The following is a 17,168-nucleotide window of genomic DNA, read 5'->3' as shown; positions in this document are numbered from 1 at the left end:
GACTCAATGCCTGACGTCTCATCTGAATCTACTGCATATAAATGAATATTCATATTTTACTTTTTGAAGGGTATTTCCATCTCACAAAGTGATGTTTATCGCTAGGATATGCAATCACTTCATGATCGGGGGGGAATCTGACCTTTGAGACGCCCCACCGATCCTGGGAATGAAGAGGCTGTGCTCTCTCTGCAGCTGCCGCGCCCTCTGCACTGTGATTGACAGGGCCAGGTGTGATGATGTTTTCACTGCCTGGTCCTGTCAAAGTGGAGAGGACACGGCAGCTGCAGAAAGAGCTGAGCCTCTAGGTGTAATGGCAATGCCCTCATTGCTCCTAGAGCCTTATTTGCATATATTAAAACATCATTTTTCTCAGCAATGCGGACACATATGAAGATAGGACCAACACAGATGCCTTCAGCTGCCAAGCGCAACATGTAACCGGTCAGTCAGTTTCATAGGTACAAAACTGCTGACAGATGCCCTTTAATAGTTTCAAATCAATAGGCCACAAAACTCTTTTCAAAACAATGGCAGGAGTGGGTGCACGTCCTGGTTGTGTTCTGTAGCTCCACCTCAAGAACTGTAGATATCACACAAATATTTAGACAGCACTTCGTGGTGATGATAAATAGCGATTTATTTCATATTATTTCAGCCGGAGACAGTGGTATATCAGTTGCGTGCAACGTTTCGGGCTATCATACGCCCTTCATCAGGCTCTAATGGAACCATAATAATAAATCGATAATAATCGATAACTGGATGCGTTGTCGAAGAATCCAGTTATCGAATAATCGCCGATTCGGTGCTATGCGGGCGGTTTACTTTAAGTCACTGCATCTTTATTTTACCTTACAATGACGCTCCAGTAACAGGCAGCGCGGACAGCGGCGTAACATCATTTACTCATGTGACGCGCCTGCTCCGCCTCCTTCATTCATAAAGTGGGCGGAGCAGGTGCGTCACGTGAGTAAGTGGCGTTACGCCGCCGTCCGCTCTGCCCGTTACTGGAGCGTCATTGTAAGGTAAAATAAAGATGCAGTGATTAGTCAGACTAAGCAGCGGGGCCGGGGCTGTTATGGGGAGGGGGGATCTGTGCACCGTTATGCCCATAACAGGGCACAGATCCCCCTCCCCATAACAGGGCACAGATCCCCCTCCCCATAACAGGGCACAGATCCCCCTCCCCATAACAGGGCACAGATCCCCCTCCCCATAACAGCGCCACCCACAGATCCCCCTCCCCATAACAGCGCCACCCACAGATCCCCCTCTCCATAACAGCGCCACCCACAGATCCCCCCTCTCCATAACAGCGCCACCCACAGATCCCCCTCTCCATAACAGCGCCACCCACAGATCCCCCTCTCCATAACAGCGCCACCCACAGATCCCCCCATAACAGCGCCGTCCACAGATCCCCCCCCATAACAGTGCTATCCACAATTTGTTTTAATATGGCCTTTGAACATAATTTTTCAAGTAAAATCATATAAACCGCTTTGTTTTGTAATTTTGTCGTTTTTCCCGATTAATCGTAGAAATTAATCGGCAACTAATCGATTATTCGAATAATCGTTAGCTGCAGCCCTAGTATTTTGTGCAAAAACTGAGATGGCTGGGGCTTAGGAGGAGGGACTCTGGACTCCTATGGCTTAAAATTTTTACTACAATTTCTGCCAAAAAAAGGTTGACTATTATAGCGCCTAGCTGCCAATTGGGGTAGATTAGTTTTTCTGGCACCAGGAGGCCTAAATTTGGCGCGTGTTACCCAATCGCACTTCTGATTAAGGCTGGCGTCTGAAATGCCAGTCTTTTCCCGGGCAGTCATAGTGGAGGAGCCACATAGAGGAGATAGTAGGGACTGTGCATTTCTATGAAGCATGGGTGACCTGGGTGACTACATGATGATCGTTCCATTGCTGATTAAAAATGTAGAACTGTCTGACATCGAAGATAAAGCACAGGAGATCATAGACTCGTCCGTATTACGGTTCTATAACCTGGCTCCCATTGCGGCCCCGCACCGATCCACACTCATCTTGCCTGTATACGGCCACAGCTTAGTAACCTCACCCCGCCGGCATCTTTATAGCGTCTGTCAGTCGGAGGGCGACAGCTGACTGCATAATTCTCGCCCTCTTTCGGCGTTTGTTTTGTCAGAGCGCGGTTCTCACAAGAGACAAATATTTACAGGCAGAGATGTGTTGCTTTTGGCAAGGGAACGAGAAGAGAGGGGATAAAAAAAATAAAAGGGAAAAACCTTTGCCGCGGCGAGGAAATGATTTGTTTTCTTGTCTGCTTGACCCAGCGCAGGACAAAGCACCTTGCAAATATCAGCCACTTGACAAGAAAAGAGCGGCGAGCAAGACGGAATTCGGGGAAGCGGCTGAGAAGCTCTCTTATGTAAACCAGGGGTGACATCATGGCGATGACATCATAGCAGTCACCACATAAGGTTAACCCTTAGGCTCCCACGTTGATGCTAACCCCTTAATGACCGTTAAAAAAAAAAAAAAAAAAAGAAGAAGATTGCCTCTCTGCATTTGAGCAGATACAAGTTTTCCGATTTCTTTAGGACTGGTGTCACAGTATGTGGCCTCGTTTTCTATGGGAGAATTTTTCTTTCTGGCGCTGTTTGGGTAATTTACTGTATAAAAATTGGGATTTAAATTTTTATACCATTCAGGTTTAACACTGAATAACCTGTGAAATTAATCAATCATTCAGGTTATTACAGTCCCGAATAAGTGCAGGTTTTCGAGTTCTAATAAAAGCACAAAAGATCTCATTTTTTGCCGACATTTTTTCAATTTTTGTTACATTTTTTTTATTTCATTAAGCAATGACTACATCATCCTTATTTTAGCATAGAGACACTCCCCCGGGGGTCCTTTCTAGGTCCCCAGGGTTGACTATATAGGGGGTCCTTCATTACCCCAAGCATACCATTGGGAAACCCAGTAAAGGGTGGACTTCCCCCCGCTCCTTGATGAATATGCATTAGTCAGTCTTGACCGTGGTGATCAAAGGGTTTAACTTCAGAATTGGGGGCTCCTCTAATACTTAAGCAAAACGGCCCCTTAACTAAAAAGTGCATTAGAGGGGCGTTCTAGAGAGTAAAAGCATACAAATATTTTAAATCAGGCCTTTAGTCTGGGATCAAGTTCTTGTGTGCTCACCGTCGCCCCCTACCATGTAGGAGAAGTGGGAGAAAGTGACAACATGCCTCATCCATGCAGAGTACGCCAGTGCCGGCTGACAATCTGGGCCCTGTACAATGCACGCTAAAGATAAATTCGGCTTTGTGAGCAGTGACTGCGCATGAGCAGCTACCCGGAAGAACTCTTGCTCATCCCTAAATACTGTTCATACTCTGCTCGGCGTCTGGGGTGTGTGGAGTACAGAACCATAGAAAGTATGTGATTTAAAAATGTGTTAAAAAAATAAAAATAAAATAAAAAAAAGCAGCATGACTTACCATTCCGGCACCACTGCTCCTACCCTCCCCGCTTGGCTGCAGCGGTAAGGTGTTAATATACCCACATGACTGCTGCAACCAATCACTGGCTACAGCAGTATATGCCATGAGACCTCTGAGATTGGCTGCAGAGGTCATTAAGATCCATGGGAGATTGACGGCGAGGAATGGAGCGGTGGTGCTGGAACGGCAGGAGAATAAATAGTTAAAATGTTTTTTTTTGTGTTTTTTTTTTTTAATAGTTTTATCACATTTCCTTCTTTTGAACATTTTTGTGCTCAGCTGGAATAGCCCCTCTGATTGGGTTAGTGGAAACTCTCATATATGAGGCTGGCAGCATCAGATTCAATAGGCTCCGGTCAGTGCATATATTACAGTCCGCACCCGCTTACCTCCTGCTGTAATACATAAGTCTATGGGGCCAGGCTTTGCCACTCACCGTTTTGTTCCTCCAGTTCATTCCCAATATCGTACCCCATCTGCTTCTGACGGGCGATGACAGATGAGAGGGCGTCCAGGCCGGCGTCCTGCTCTGCAGAGAGAATAACGGTAAATTCACTACACGAGAACATCGTGGAACCGTAGCCACCCATGTACAATGGGGGGTATACTATTGCGTTAAAGGGTATGCTGCTTTTGGAACCCCATCTTCTCAGCTGTCCGAATAGGCTGCAGCGTAGCACCGCAGCCACTTCCTAGGCCAGCGCCCTTGCGTTCATCGGTCACATGGCCTCTGACCAGTCTCTAAAGGGCTATTCCGGATGATTGAAGTTATCCCCTATCCATAGCATAGAGGATAACTATAAGATCACAATCATCAAAACTGTTAAACCCCCCCCCCCCATGAAAAAAACAGAGCGGCCAGTTGCTCTTTTCTATGGGAGTTCCAGAGATGGCACTCGGTTATCTCCGTAATGCCCATAGAAATAAAGGTAGCGGCGCACGCATGCACTATTGGCCACCCATTCATTTCAGAGGGTTGCAGGGGGTATGGGGTCCCTATTCTCGTGATGAGTGGGGGTCCCAGCGGTAGGACTCCCATAGATCTAAAAGTTATCCCCTATCCTGCGAATAGGGGATAACTTCAAACAACCGGAATACCCCTTTTAAGTGGATAGGCCTGGGCTGCAATACCAAGCACAGCCACTATACAATGCTCGGCGCTATGCTCTATATGCTGTGAGGATGCCGCAGTGATCACCGAACAGCTGATCGGCGGGGGTGCCAGAAGCCAGACCCCCATCAGATACTGAGGACTTTGCATTAGAGTGTTATGTTAAGCCTATACCCAGCACAAAGGGAGGGAATTTATCATTAAATAAGAATGTTTTGTTTTTTTTTACAAAAAATTGCAACAACAACACTTTTTACACACAAAAAAAATAAAAAAAATCTGGCCCCGTTTTGTAGTTGGGTCAAAAGTGATGGAAGGCAGGGCCAGCAATACCATATTGCTGCACATTATACCACCCCAACAGAGCCAAATATCACAGTCCATCACAAAATACCGCCGCCAGCAGCACAAAATACATCCCTAAAAACTTCCACTGGCCGGCCGTAAGGAGGGCTCGGGCGGCCTCTTGGGCATTGGCCCACCGGGAAATTTCCCTGTAAGGTCTATGGCCAATTCACCCCTGTCATAAGTCAGAAATCCTGCGAGAAGTTCTCGAAAACCTCTTCTTGTTGGAGCAGCAGGTTTATAATGGATTGAGCAGACAGTGAATCCAATAGTCTTAATCTGCAACATCTCCCCGGCTTCCAGACACCACAAAGAGATGGCGGTGTCTGGTACAGAGGCCCAGACGTGCGCTAATTGCATTTTCTCTGTATTAGAAAACTCTGGGGTCTGATTTTTCCCTCCTTTTCTTACTGTTCCAGTGCCTCGCTGCATGAAAGCGGGGGCTGCTGCGGGGGCTCAGGTATTTACAATTCAGATTGGAGTTGCTATGCTCTCCCGCACCAAATGTATGAAAATGGAGCACTGTAGGAAATTTGGCACCAATGCAATGTGCTTGTGCCTATTTCAGTAAAAGTATGCCAAATTGTCACTCCAAGATCTTTAAAAATGTATGCCTAACGGGGTTGTATCGTCTTGGACATTGGGGGCACATTGCTAGGATATGCTCCCAATGTCTGATAGGTGCAGGACCCGCACCTATCCTTAGAACAGAGCCTGCATGCGCGGCCGCCCTCCATTCATCTCTAAAGGAATGCCTGAAAATAGCAGAGGGCTGGCTCGACTATTTCCGTAAGCCCCACAGAAGTGAATGGAGAGGTGGTCACGCACGCGCGGTACGTTTCCCCTTTATTTTAATGGGACTAATATTTCGGCAGTCCCATAGAAATTAATAGAGGGCGGCTACGCACACACAGTGAACCCACTGGCACTTTGCGGGCTCCATTCTCAGGGTAGGCGCGGGTCCCAACCCCTTTAAGTGATCCCCAAAAGTTGCAAAGCCTCTACCTACACTGTGCTGTCCGAGCGTGAGCTGCAGAGAGAAAGTCACCCTCCCTCCAAACCCTGAAGTTGATTTTAGGGCTCTTTCACACTTGCGTTCTTTTCTTCCGGCATAGAGTTCCGTCGTCGGGGCTCTATGCCGGAAGAATCCTGATCAGTTTTATCCTAATGCATTCTGAATGGAGAGAAATCCGTTCAGGATGCATCAGGATGTCTTCAGTTCAGGACCGGAACGTTTTTTGGCCGGAGAAAATACCGCAGCATGCTGCGCTTTTTGCTCCGGCCAAAAATCCTGAAAGACTTGCCGCAAGGCCGGATCCGGAATTAATGCCCATTGAAAGGCATTGATCCGGATCCGGCCTTAAGCTAAACGTTGTTTCGGCGCATTGCCGGATCCGACGTTTAGCTTTTTCTGAATGGTTACCATGGCTGCCGGGACGCTATAGTCCTGGCAGCCATGGTAAAGTGTAGTGGGGAGCGGGGGAGCAGTATACTTACCAGTCCGTGCGGCTCCCGGGGGCGCTCCAGAGTGACGTCAGGGCGCCCCAAGCGCATGGATCACGTGATCGCATGGCACATCATCCATGCGCATGGGGCGCTCTGACGTCACTTCTGGAGCGCCCCGGGAGCCGCGCGGACTGTAAGTATACCGCTTCCCCGCTCCCCACTACTACTATGGCAACCAGGACTTTAATAGCGTCCTGGGTGCCATAGTAACACTGAAAGCATTTATGAAGACGGATCCGTCTTCAGTACACTTGCGTTTTTCCGGATCCGGCGTGTAATTCCGGCAAGTGGAGTACACGCCGGATCCGGACAACGCAAGTGTGAAAGAGGCCTTACCTTCATTTTTTTAAATGCCCATCGAATGCGTCATGGGAGGGGTGTGGCCTAACCAGGTCAGGGGCGTCACTTAGTGAAGCCGGGGGGGGCTGTTTTAAAGTCCTGTCTTTTGAGGGTGTTCTGAGGGGCCACTTTACCTGGACATAAGTATTCAGACCCTTTGCTCTGACACTTGACATTTAGCTCTGGGGTCTCCCAATTCTCTGGATCATCTCTGAGATGTTTCTACACCTTGATTGGAGTCACCGGTGGTAAATTCAGGTGATTGGATATGATTTGGAAAAATACGGCCCTGTCTATAGAAGGTCTCACAGCTGACAATGCATCAGAGCAAAAACTAAGTCATGAGAAGGAAAGAGGTGCCTGTAGAGCTCAGAGACAGGAGTGTGTGGAGGCACCGATCTGGAGAAGGGAACAAAGGAATTATGGTGCACTGAAAGTTCCCAAAAACACAGCGTCCGCCATAATTCTTAAATGGTACAAGTTTGGCACTCGTACTAGAGCTGGCCGCCCCACCAAAGTAAGTAATCGGGGTGAAAGGCCTTCATAAGAGAGGTGACCAAGAACCCAGATCCTGTGTGCTGATGGGAGAAACTTCCAGAAGGTTAACTATCACTGCAGCCTCCATCAATCTGGACTTTATGACAGAGTGACCAAAAATAAGTCTTTCCTCAATAAAAGACTCATGGAAGCTACCTCAGTGAGAAACAGGCTTTATTAGTATGAATATACAGTATCTTTACCCTAAAGTGCCCCCTACCCAGTATATATACCCCATAGTGCCCCCTACACAGTATATATACCCCATAGTGCCCCCTACACAGTATCTTTACCCTAAAGTGCCCCCTACCCAGTATATATACCCCATAGTGCCCCCTACACAGTATGTATACCCCATAGTGCCCCCTACACAGTATGTATACCCCATAGTGCCCCCTACACAGTATCTATACCCCATAGTGCCCCCTACACAGTATCTATACCCCATAGTGCCCCCTACACAGTATCTATACCCCATAGTGCCCCCTACACAGTATCTATACCCCATAGTGCCCCCTACACAGTATCTATACCCCATAGTGCCCCCTACACAGTATCTATACCCCATAGTGCCCCCTACACAGTATCTATACCCCATAGTGCCCCCTACACAGTATCTATACCCCATAGTGCCCCCTACACAGTATCTATACCCCATAGTGCCCCCTACACAGTATCTATACCCCATAGTGCCCCCTACACAGTATCTATACCCCATAGTGCCCCCTACACAGTGTGTATATATATATATATATATATATATATATATATATATATATATACACACACACACACACACACACACACACACACACACACACACACCATAGTGCCCCCTACACAGTATCTATACCCCATAGTGCCCCCTACACAGTATGTATACCCCATAGTGCCCCCACAAAGTATTTATGCCTTGATAGTGCCCCCCACCTAGCCCCATTCCCCCAATGATCAGAGCCCATTCTGCGCTCCCCAGCACTGCGTGGTGCGGTGACATACATCATGCCTGCTGGGCTGAGTAGGAGAAGCACAGAGGCCGATTCCCCAGCCTGTGCACTTATCCTACACAGCAGAGCAGACATGATGTGTGAGGCTGGGGAATGATGAAGCAGCACGCTAGCGGCTCCCTGCTTTACTATTGCATTCAAATTGCCAAATACCTCAGCCGTCCCGGGACAGCCACTGAAATCCGGGACTGTCCTGCCGCATCTGGACAATGGGGAGGTTTGCATGTAGTAAAATAAAAGTTGTGCTGTGATTGGTTGACACGGACAAAATGCAAAGGAGCACTCCCAAAAGTTGCCTCCGTAAATGAGTAACTGGGGCGGTAGCAGGTTTTTTTTAAAGTAATGGCGGCCATACACATTGAATGATCAGCTATCTCTACCGACTTCCTCCCAGGTCCCCCATACACATCTCGGCCAAACGTATATGTGTATTTAATGGTGAGAGGGGACAAAGCTGCTGCCACAGACTTCTGGCGGTGGATTATCTCCCGGGAGAACATAAAGATCAGGCGAAAATAGTCAAAAATGGTGGATATTTCCTTTACCTCTAATTGAGCCAAAGTCAACAATGAGTCTAAGTAAGAAACGGCATTAGAAAATATTTCTATAGATGGATGTACGCCCGGGCAGGTATATACGCCGGTATACTACTATATGTTCTCATCCCCAGTGGAGCCTACAAGCTCAGGACCCCCAGCAACGAGCGACAATTGGTACAGTAATTTAACTCGACGACTGGGGGTTTTGCTGATTTCTAGGAACGTTTTCGCGCTGACCGAACATGGAATCTCGTCGATCTGACAGCTTTGTTCTTTGAAATTAGACCCAGAAAAACGTTTGCTACAAATTAGGTCTAATTTTCTGTAATGGTGCAGCAGTGAACGTTCTTCCACAGAACAAATCGACTGATAATTGATGCAGACAACCCTGAAAACAGGGCGTTGGTGATCGCCACTTTCCTTGCTGAGGTCTATGGAGACGGAGAAACGAAACAGTACGGCATCGGCCGGCATTCCTAACTGGTTAAAAAGCAATTCCTCGGAGAGAGCGGCACACATGGATACAATCTGCACCCACGTACCATAGGAGGGGGAACGCTCAATTCAACCTCTCTTAGGGCTTATGCATACAACCGTATGTGTTTTGCGGTCTGCAAAATACGGATGCGCAACAAATACGGATGACGTCCATGTGCATTACGTATTTTGCGGAACAGAACAGCTTCCCCTGATGGAACAGTACTATCCTTGTCCGTAATGCGGACAATAATAGGACCTATTCTATTTATCTGCGGAACGGACTTACGGAAACAGAATGCACACTGAGTAACTTCCGTTATTTTTGCAGACCCATTGAAATCAATGGTTCCACATACGGTCCGCAAAAAAATGAAAAGGAAAGAAAATAAGTTTGTGTGCTTGAGCCCTTAGGCTGGTTCTGTTTTCCACCAGGGGTGAGAGATCTGCCCTTCACACCTGGAAAGTAAAAACTGCTCCGGGTGCCGCAAAGCAGTACCTGGCGCCGCAAAGCAGTACCTGGCGCCGCAAAGCAGTACCTGGCGCCGCAAAGTAGTACCTGGCGCCGCAAAGTAGTACCTGGCGCCGCAAAGTAGTACCTGGCGCCGCAAAGTAGTACCTGGCGCCGCAAAGCAGTACCTGGCGCCGCAAAGCAGTACCTGGCGCCGCAAAGCAGTACCTGGCGCCGCAAAGCAGTACCTGGCGCCGCAAAGCAGTACCTGGCGCCGCAAAGCAGTACCTGGCGCCACAAAGTAGTAGCTGGCGCCACACAGTAGTACCTGGTGTCGCAAAGCAGTACCTGGAACCCCAAAGTAGTACCTGGCGCTGCAAATAAGTAACTGGCACCGCAAAGTAGTACCTGGCATCGCAATGTAGTAGCTAGCGCCGCACAGTAGTACCTTGTGTCGCAAAGCAGTACCTGGCGCTGCAAATAAGTAACTGGCACCACAAAGTAGTACCTGGCATCGCAATGTAGTAGCTAGCGCCGCACAGTAGTACCTTGTGTCGCAAAGCAGTATCTGGAACCCCAAAGTAGTACCTGGCGCTGCAAATAAGTAACTGGCACTGCAAAGTAGTACCTGGCATCGCAATGTAGTAGCTAGCGCTGGAAAGTAGTACCGGGAACCCCAAAGTAGTAACTGGAGCCAATATGGTAGCTAGCGCCGCAAAGTAGTATCTGGTGCCGCAAAGTATTAGCTGGGGCCAAAAAATAGTACCTGGTGCCACAAAGCAGTACCTAACACAATTGTCACTTTATTATTTACTCGCCTGTGCTGCTTTCTGCCTGCAACACAACGGGGAACATATACTAAGCCAAATGTACCGGTACGTAAAAACTGGTATATGTCACCCGCACCAGATGTCTTGTGTGTTTTCCACACTTTCTGCACCTCACTAGAGAGTTTGGAAAAGCGTGGCAAAGTGAATACAGAGTAGGTGAAAGGAAAAGTGCCTCACATGTCTAGTGCCGTGCCCCAGATTTAGGATACAGATGATCAATTCGGGACGGCTTCTGTTTCGTGCTAATTTTCAGTGTTGATAAATTTCACCCGATGTTTCCAGTAAAATGGCAGCACATGACTTTAGAACCTTCTCATTCCGGCAGCTTTTTTCTTTATGTTCCTCGTCTAGTTATCCTAAAGCTTCATGATTCCCGTACAATCTTCTTGTGCGCTGCCGTCTTGAAGGAAGGGACCTAAAACTGTGGTTTATTGCACAGAACTGTACAGAGTAGTTTACGTACAGCAGCGAAGAGAAGGGGCGACATCGGCCCATGCAGCTGCATACACTCTAGTGGGGGGCACTCTTGGCCCCATAGATACATTAGATATGGGGGGGGGTTCTGACATTCTCCTTTGTTTCCCCAGGAAATGAGTGATGTCATAGAGCTGATGTCATCTCTCCCAATGCCTCGCAGGCCTAGATCAGCAGAATACCTTTAATTTAGCGATATTCTGTAGAAAAAGCAGTTAAGTGCACTGAGGGCGGTCCCAAGACACTCTGTGCACTCTTGCTCCTCCAGCTTCCTCGCCAGCCCCTCCCTCTTTTTCCTGATTGACAGGGCCTGGCCCAGGCAGAGGAAGGTGGAAACAGGGTGCACAGAGTGGCTATGGGCCCACCCTCAGTGCACTTTATTGCGCATTTGCATATGGATTAAATGAAGCAAGGGATCGCTGAGTGAAAGGACATACGGATGTGGATAGCACACGGTGTGCTGTCCGCATTTTTTGTGGAATCATTGAAATGAATGGCTCCGCATCCTATACGCAAAAAATGTGGATTGGATGTGGACCAAAAATACGGTGGTGTGAATGCGGCATAAGCACAAGTGATGCCACCAGATTACAGGTTACCTGCTATCATCCGCTGCTGTTGTTGTCTCAGCTCGCCAACCCCGAAACCTCGCGTCTCCTCTGGTTCCTCCATCACCCATGGGTTGTATCCTGTAGATCCGCCACTCATCAGACTCGACCTAGTAAATGAAAGCATTGGTAAATTACAAACTCCAACCCAATGGCGAGTTAACCTTACAGTCTGGCACTCGGCTGGTCAGTGGTGGGTGAAGACGACGGAGAGGTCCACCCACATAGTTGCCGTTCTAGATACGTTTGCGTCATGCCTAAAGATGACAATGAAGCACCGTTATGTTGTCTCCAGACAACGGGCGAGTGCGTCACAATACATAATCATCTTCATGCACTGGAGGCTTCTTCAATGTCTTCAGGAGCCATCCCACCAGAGCAGGGGTGCACCTAGCCTTTCTGCTGCCCGAGGCAAATAACTGAAGCGCCCCCTCCACAATGCTAATTTCTTAACCTAACCCCTTCCCTTCCGCCCATGGCCCTTTGGCTGCCGCTCTCTTGCCCCTACCTGGTGCTGCCTCACCTGGCCTCATTGATGGTGCGCCCCTGCACCAGAGAAGTACAAATAATACTCACTGACCAAAAAATAACGCACCCAGATGGAATGTCCTCTCATGGCAGGGCTTCCAGCTGGCATTGTTCAGCAGGATAATGCTCGCCCGCACACAGCAAGGGTTTCCCAGCAATGTCTCCTCCAGATTACAACACTTCCCAGGCTGCCGGTCACCTGGATTTATCACCAATCCAGCATTTGTGAGACCAACTGGGACGTCATCTTCACGAGCCTACAAGTGTGCAGGATCTACAGGCCCAGCTGTAACATCTGTGGGCAAATGTGCCGCAGGATACCATACAGAACCTGTATGCCTCCATGCAGATTTTCAAATGACAGCCCATCAATATTAGAGCTCATGCACACAAAAGTAAATTTTTCTGTATCCGTCCGTTTTTTGTTTTTTTCGCGTCCCATATGTGGACCCATTCACTTCAATGGGGAAGCAAAAAAAAAAAAAAACTGAAATTACTCCATGTACACTCTGTGTCTGTATGTCCGCATGGCTGTTCCGCAAAAAAATACAACGTGCCCTATTATTGTCCGCGTTACGGACTGTTCTATTAGGGTCCAGCCACAAAATACAGAAAGCAGGCGGCTGGTATTCGCATTTGGTGGATCCTAAATTTGCGTCCAACGGTCGTGTGCATGCGCCCTTATACTGGTGGGAGATGACTGCGGCCTTTTTGTTCGTCATACTTTTGTTCTTTGCATCGCCATATTCTGACCCCCATAACTTTTTTATATTTATGTCTACGATGCTGTGTGAGGGTTTTTTTTTTGGAGGGCGGGGGGGGGGGGCTAACTGTACTTTTTATTCATACCATTTTGGAGTGTGATTACTTTTCATAGAATTTTTTGGGGAGGTGAATTAACGGCGTTCACGGAGCAGGATAAATTCCTCTATATTCTAATAATACAGGCGTTTTGGGATGCAGGGGTAAAAGGATCTTTACATTTTTTTATTATTTATATTTATTACGGAGAAAGTGGGGTGATGAGTGCAATCCTTAGATCACTCGAGACTTACAGTGCAGTGAATTGCATTATAAGCCAATTGCGCTATTTTCCAATAGAGCACTGCCACCTGCAAGGACCAATAGGAACTACAGCTCTATTAGCCTGCAACGCCACAAGCTTTTCCCTGAAAGCCGCCTCAGATGGAGCTGAGGGCTTAAATGTCTACAATCGGCATTATCGGCGATCACAGACATTAGCACCTGGTATCTGCTGTTTTAAACCCGGAGGCTATGACGCCCGCGAGCAGCCGCCATTTTTAAGGACTGGAATTCCGTCGTAAATGTATGGCAGCGGTCCAGAAAGGGTTAAACATAAAAAATTGTCCGTATGCAAAATAACCATTTACATTTAAAGAGGAGCTGTCCCCTCTCCAGACTTGTTGTGTAACTACCATTTCACTACCAAAAATGAAGTTCCTGACATATGTGATGCTGAAGGGAAGACATTCATGAAGCTTTATTTTTCAGCCAAGCAAGTTTACATCTTGGGAGTTGTAGTTTTACTACAGCTGGAGTGCCGGAGGTTAGCCATCACAGCTCTAGGCTTACAGGTCATTAGGTGGTGTATGGCACCATCTAGTGGACAGTTTGGGGAAATGCACTTACTCATGAACCCCAACATGAAATCTCTCCAACAGGGAGCTAAAGATTAACAGGGAATTGTAACATAAAAGGTTTTTAGGAAGGAGGCACCTGTTTTTCGGTCTAAAAAACAGATCTTAGACGGAAATGGCTAAAAAACTGATGCAAAATGTGCTTAACGGATGCTTAAAATACAGGATCCCTTTTTTCATGTTCCGCTAACGGACCAGAAGAACAGAAAATGAAATGGTGATGTGAACCCAGCCTCAAGGATCCATTCACACGTCTGCAAGTGTTTTGCGGTCCGCAAATTGCGTATCCGCAAAACATGGACACCGGCGATGTGCGTTCCGCATTTTTTGCGGACTGCACATATCCGGCACTATAATAGAAATGCCTTTTCTTGTCCGTGTCTGCGGACAAGCATAGGACATGTTCTATTTTTTGGGAACGGAAGTGTGGATGTGGATCCCGCCACATTAAAAATGAATGGGTCCGCACCCATTCCGCAAAATTGTATCCATTTTGAAGACATATGAATGGACCCAAGGGGTTTTCCACCCCTGTGACATATGGCATGTCTCTATGTGATGGCCGGGCAACTGCGCCGAATTTCTCTGCACATCGTCAGGGGGGAGGTGTGCATGCCATTTCCGTTAGACCCATCAACATCTTTTCATCTGACACTAGGAAGCCAGTAAGGGCGGATTCACATCACCATTATACATTCCGTTATTGTTTTCAATTATAACATAGATATAACGGAAAATAACGGCAGGACTTCGTTTTCCGTCCTGCGTAACGGAAACCAGACGGATCTGTTATGCTGCCCATAGACTTCTATTCTGACGGATCAAAACGGAAGGCCTCTAAAGGTTTCCATTTTGATTTCAGTCTCACGAATTCCGTTATTTTCCGTTCTACTGGAAAACATTAACAGAATGCAAAACGGTGATGTGAACTCTCCCTAAACCAAAATTTATGTGGAGCAGCGATACTCTTGACGGACGCTTAGCCAAGCTTGACAAAACCTACATCGGGGTATCCCTGCTAGCATGTAGTGCCTACATTAATGTGTCTTTTCTATATCTTTAATGGGATTTTACCTATAATATACCTGGTTAGTGCACTGAAGGGTGGACCAGGTGCAATCGATGAGTTATTTCTGCATACACAGACATAGGGGAAGAGGGTCATTTATGACCAAATATATGCCACTTTTTGGCGTATATTTGGTGCAGATTTTATCGCAAATGTGATTTGCGGCAAAATCAGCAACTTCTTCCCCTTGGGAAGTTAACATTTTTGACTCCAGTTTTTGGCATAAAAAAAAAAGTATCTAAGTCTACACCAGCAAGGGAGCTGGCATAGATTTAAGGCTGTTGTACGCTGGCGGTGATGCGCCCAAGTTATGTGGAGGCCTGCGCCAATACATAACTTAGGTGCATCAGGCGCCAGTACAGGGGTAATCAGACCGGAGTCTAAAACACAGATCCTTATAAATGACCCCAAAAGTTCTTTGGCATGCACGATCTTTATAGTGGTTCTTTTACGTGTAAACAGACGCATATTCAAGTCTAATTTTCAATGATTATGCAGATGTTGCCATGGTAGTGTCTTCTTACAGGTTACATGATACAGTATATAGTCTACACTACGCACAAAAAGTTAGGGATATTTGGCTTGTGGGTGAAAATTCAGGATGAACCTAAAATGCCCTCTAACCTTTAGAGGAACTTAATGTGACCTTCTGAAGGCACATGTCCAACTGTTCAATGTTTCAGTACTTTCCGCACAACTTGCTGTTCTCTAACAAGGAGCTCAACGGCAAAATTCACAACTGGTGTTTGATCCATGAAACACCCAATAAATTTCCTGGTTCAATTAGAAATGATATTTAACCCCTTCGGAGCGATGGGCAAACATGGCGCCCGCTCGCACGTGAACCTGTTCTATTTCTCATTAATGCGATTATCTAGTCAACCAATCACATGGCAGTTGCTTCAATGCATGTAGGGTTGTGGTCCTGGTCAAGACCATCTCCTGAACTCCAAACTGAATGTCAGAATGGGAAAGAAAGGTGATTTAAGCAATTTTGAGCGTGGCATGGTTGTTGTGTGCCAGACGGGCCGGTCTGAGTATTTCACAATCTGCTCAGTTACTGGGATTTTCACGTACGACCATTTCTAGGGTTTGCAAAGAATGGTGTGAAAAGGGAAAAACATCCAGTATGCGGCCGTCCTGTGGGCGAAAATGCCTTGTTGATGCTAGAGGTCAGAGGAGAATGGGCCGACTGATTCAAGCTGATAGAAGAACAACGTTGACTGAAATAACCACTCGTTACAACCGAGGTATGCAGCAACGCATTTGTGAAGCCACAACACGCACAACCTTGAGGAGGATGGGCTACAACAGCAGAAGACCCCACCGGGTACCACTCATCTCCACTGCAAATAGGAAAAAGAGGCCACAATTTGCACAAGCGCACCAAAATTTGAAGACTGTAAAAATATTGCCTGGTCTGATGAGTCTCGATTTCTGTTGAGACATTCAAATGGTAGAGTCCGAATTTGGCGTAAACAGAATGAGAACATGTATCCATCATGCCTTGTTACCACTGTGCAGGCTGGTGGTGGTGGTGTAATGGTGTGGGGGATGTTTTCTGGGCACACTGTAGGTCCCTTAGTGCCAATTGGCCATCGTTTAAATGCCACGGGCTACCTGAGCAGTTCTGAAGGCAAAAGGGGATCCAACACCGTATTAGTATGGTGTTCCTAATAACTCTTTAGGTGAGTGTATGTGTGTTATCGTTGCAATCGTACTGGCCCAGAGAATGAAGGGCACAGGTCAGTTCAAATTGAACGCTGTGAAAACAAAACCCGTAAAACGGTGGAGGAATTGCGTTTGTTTTACAATTCCATCACAGAATTTTTTTCCCCTCTTCCCACCACATTGTATGCCATATTAAATTGTGGCATTAGAAAGTACAACCTGTCCTGCAAAAAATAAGCCTTCATACAGATATGTGAACAGAAAAATAAAAAATAGTTATGGCTCAAGGAAGATAGGGAAGAAAAATAAAAAGGCGAAAAAAAAAACAAAAAAAAAAAAACTCTGGTATCCTAAGGGTCATCAGCAGGTTGTATCAGAGATACAGAGACTGGAAGAGTCATAGAAAGGAATAGATGTGGATGTCCTTTGGCCACATCCCACACTGATGACCGCTTCATTGTGAACAATGCTCTGCAGAACCGGATGATGAATGGCACAAAACACATTTAAGTGAGGTGAGAGGCACCCAAG

General features: G+C 47.0%; 1 protein-coding gene across 1 annotated transcript in view; it reads right to left on the bottom strand.

Annotated features, from left to right (window-relative positions):
- STX8 (syntaxin 8) overlaps window positions 1–17,168 on the bottom strand; it is a 236,878-nt gene that overhangs the window by 185,975 nt on the left and 33,735 nt on the right. Inside the window, exons 5-6 of the mRNA XM_044299901.1 lie at window positions 11,703–11,821; window positions 3,924–4,016 (exon numbers count right to left, since the gene is read on the bottom strand). Of these exons, the coding sequence (XP_044155836.1) occupies window positions 3,924–4,016; window positions 11,703–11,821 (212 nt within the window). The remainder of the gene's footprint in view (window positions 1–3,923; window positions 4,017–11,702; window positions 11,822–17,168) is intronic.

The sequence above is a fragment of the Bufo gargarizans genome, chromosome 6, assembly GCF_014858855.1.
Source record: "Bufo gargarizans isolate SCDJY-AF-19 chromosome 6, ASM1485885v1, whole genome shotgun sequence".
In the NCBI taxonomy this organism is placed as follows: domain Eukaryota; kingdom Metazoa; phylum Chordata; class Amphibia; order Anura; family Bufonidae; genus Bufo; species Bufo gargarizans.
This window is presented reverse-complemented; position numbering and strand designations above follow the sequence as displayed.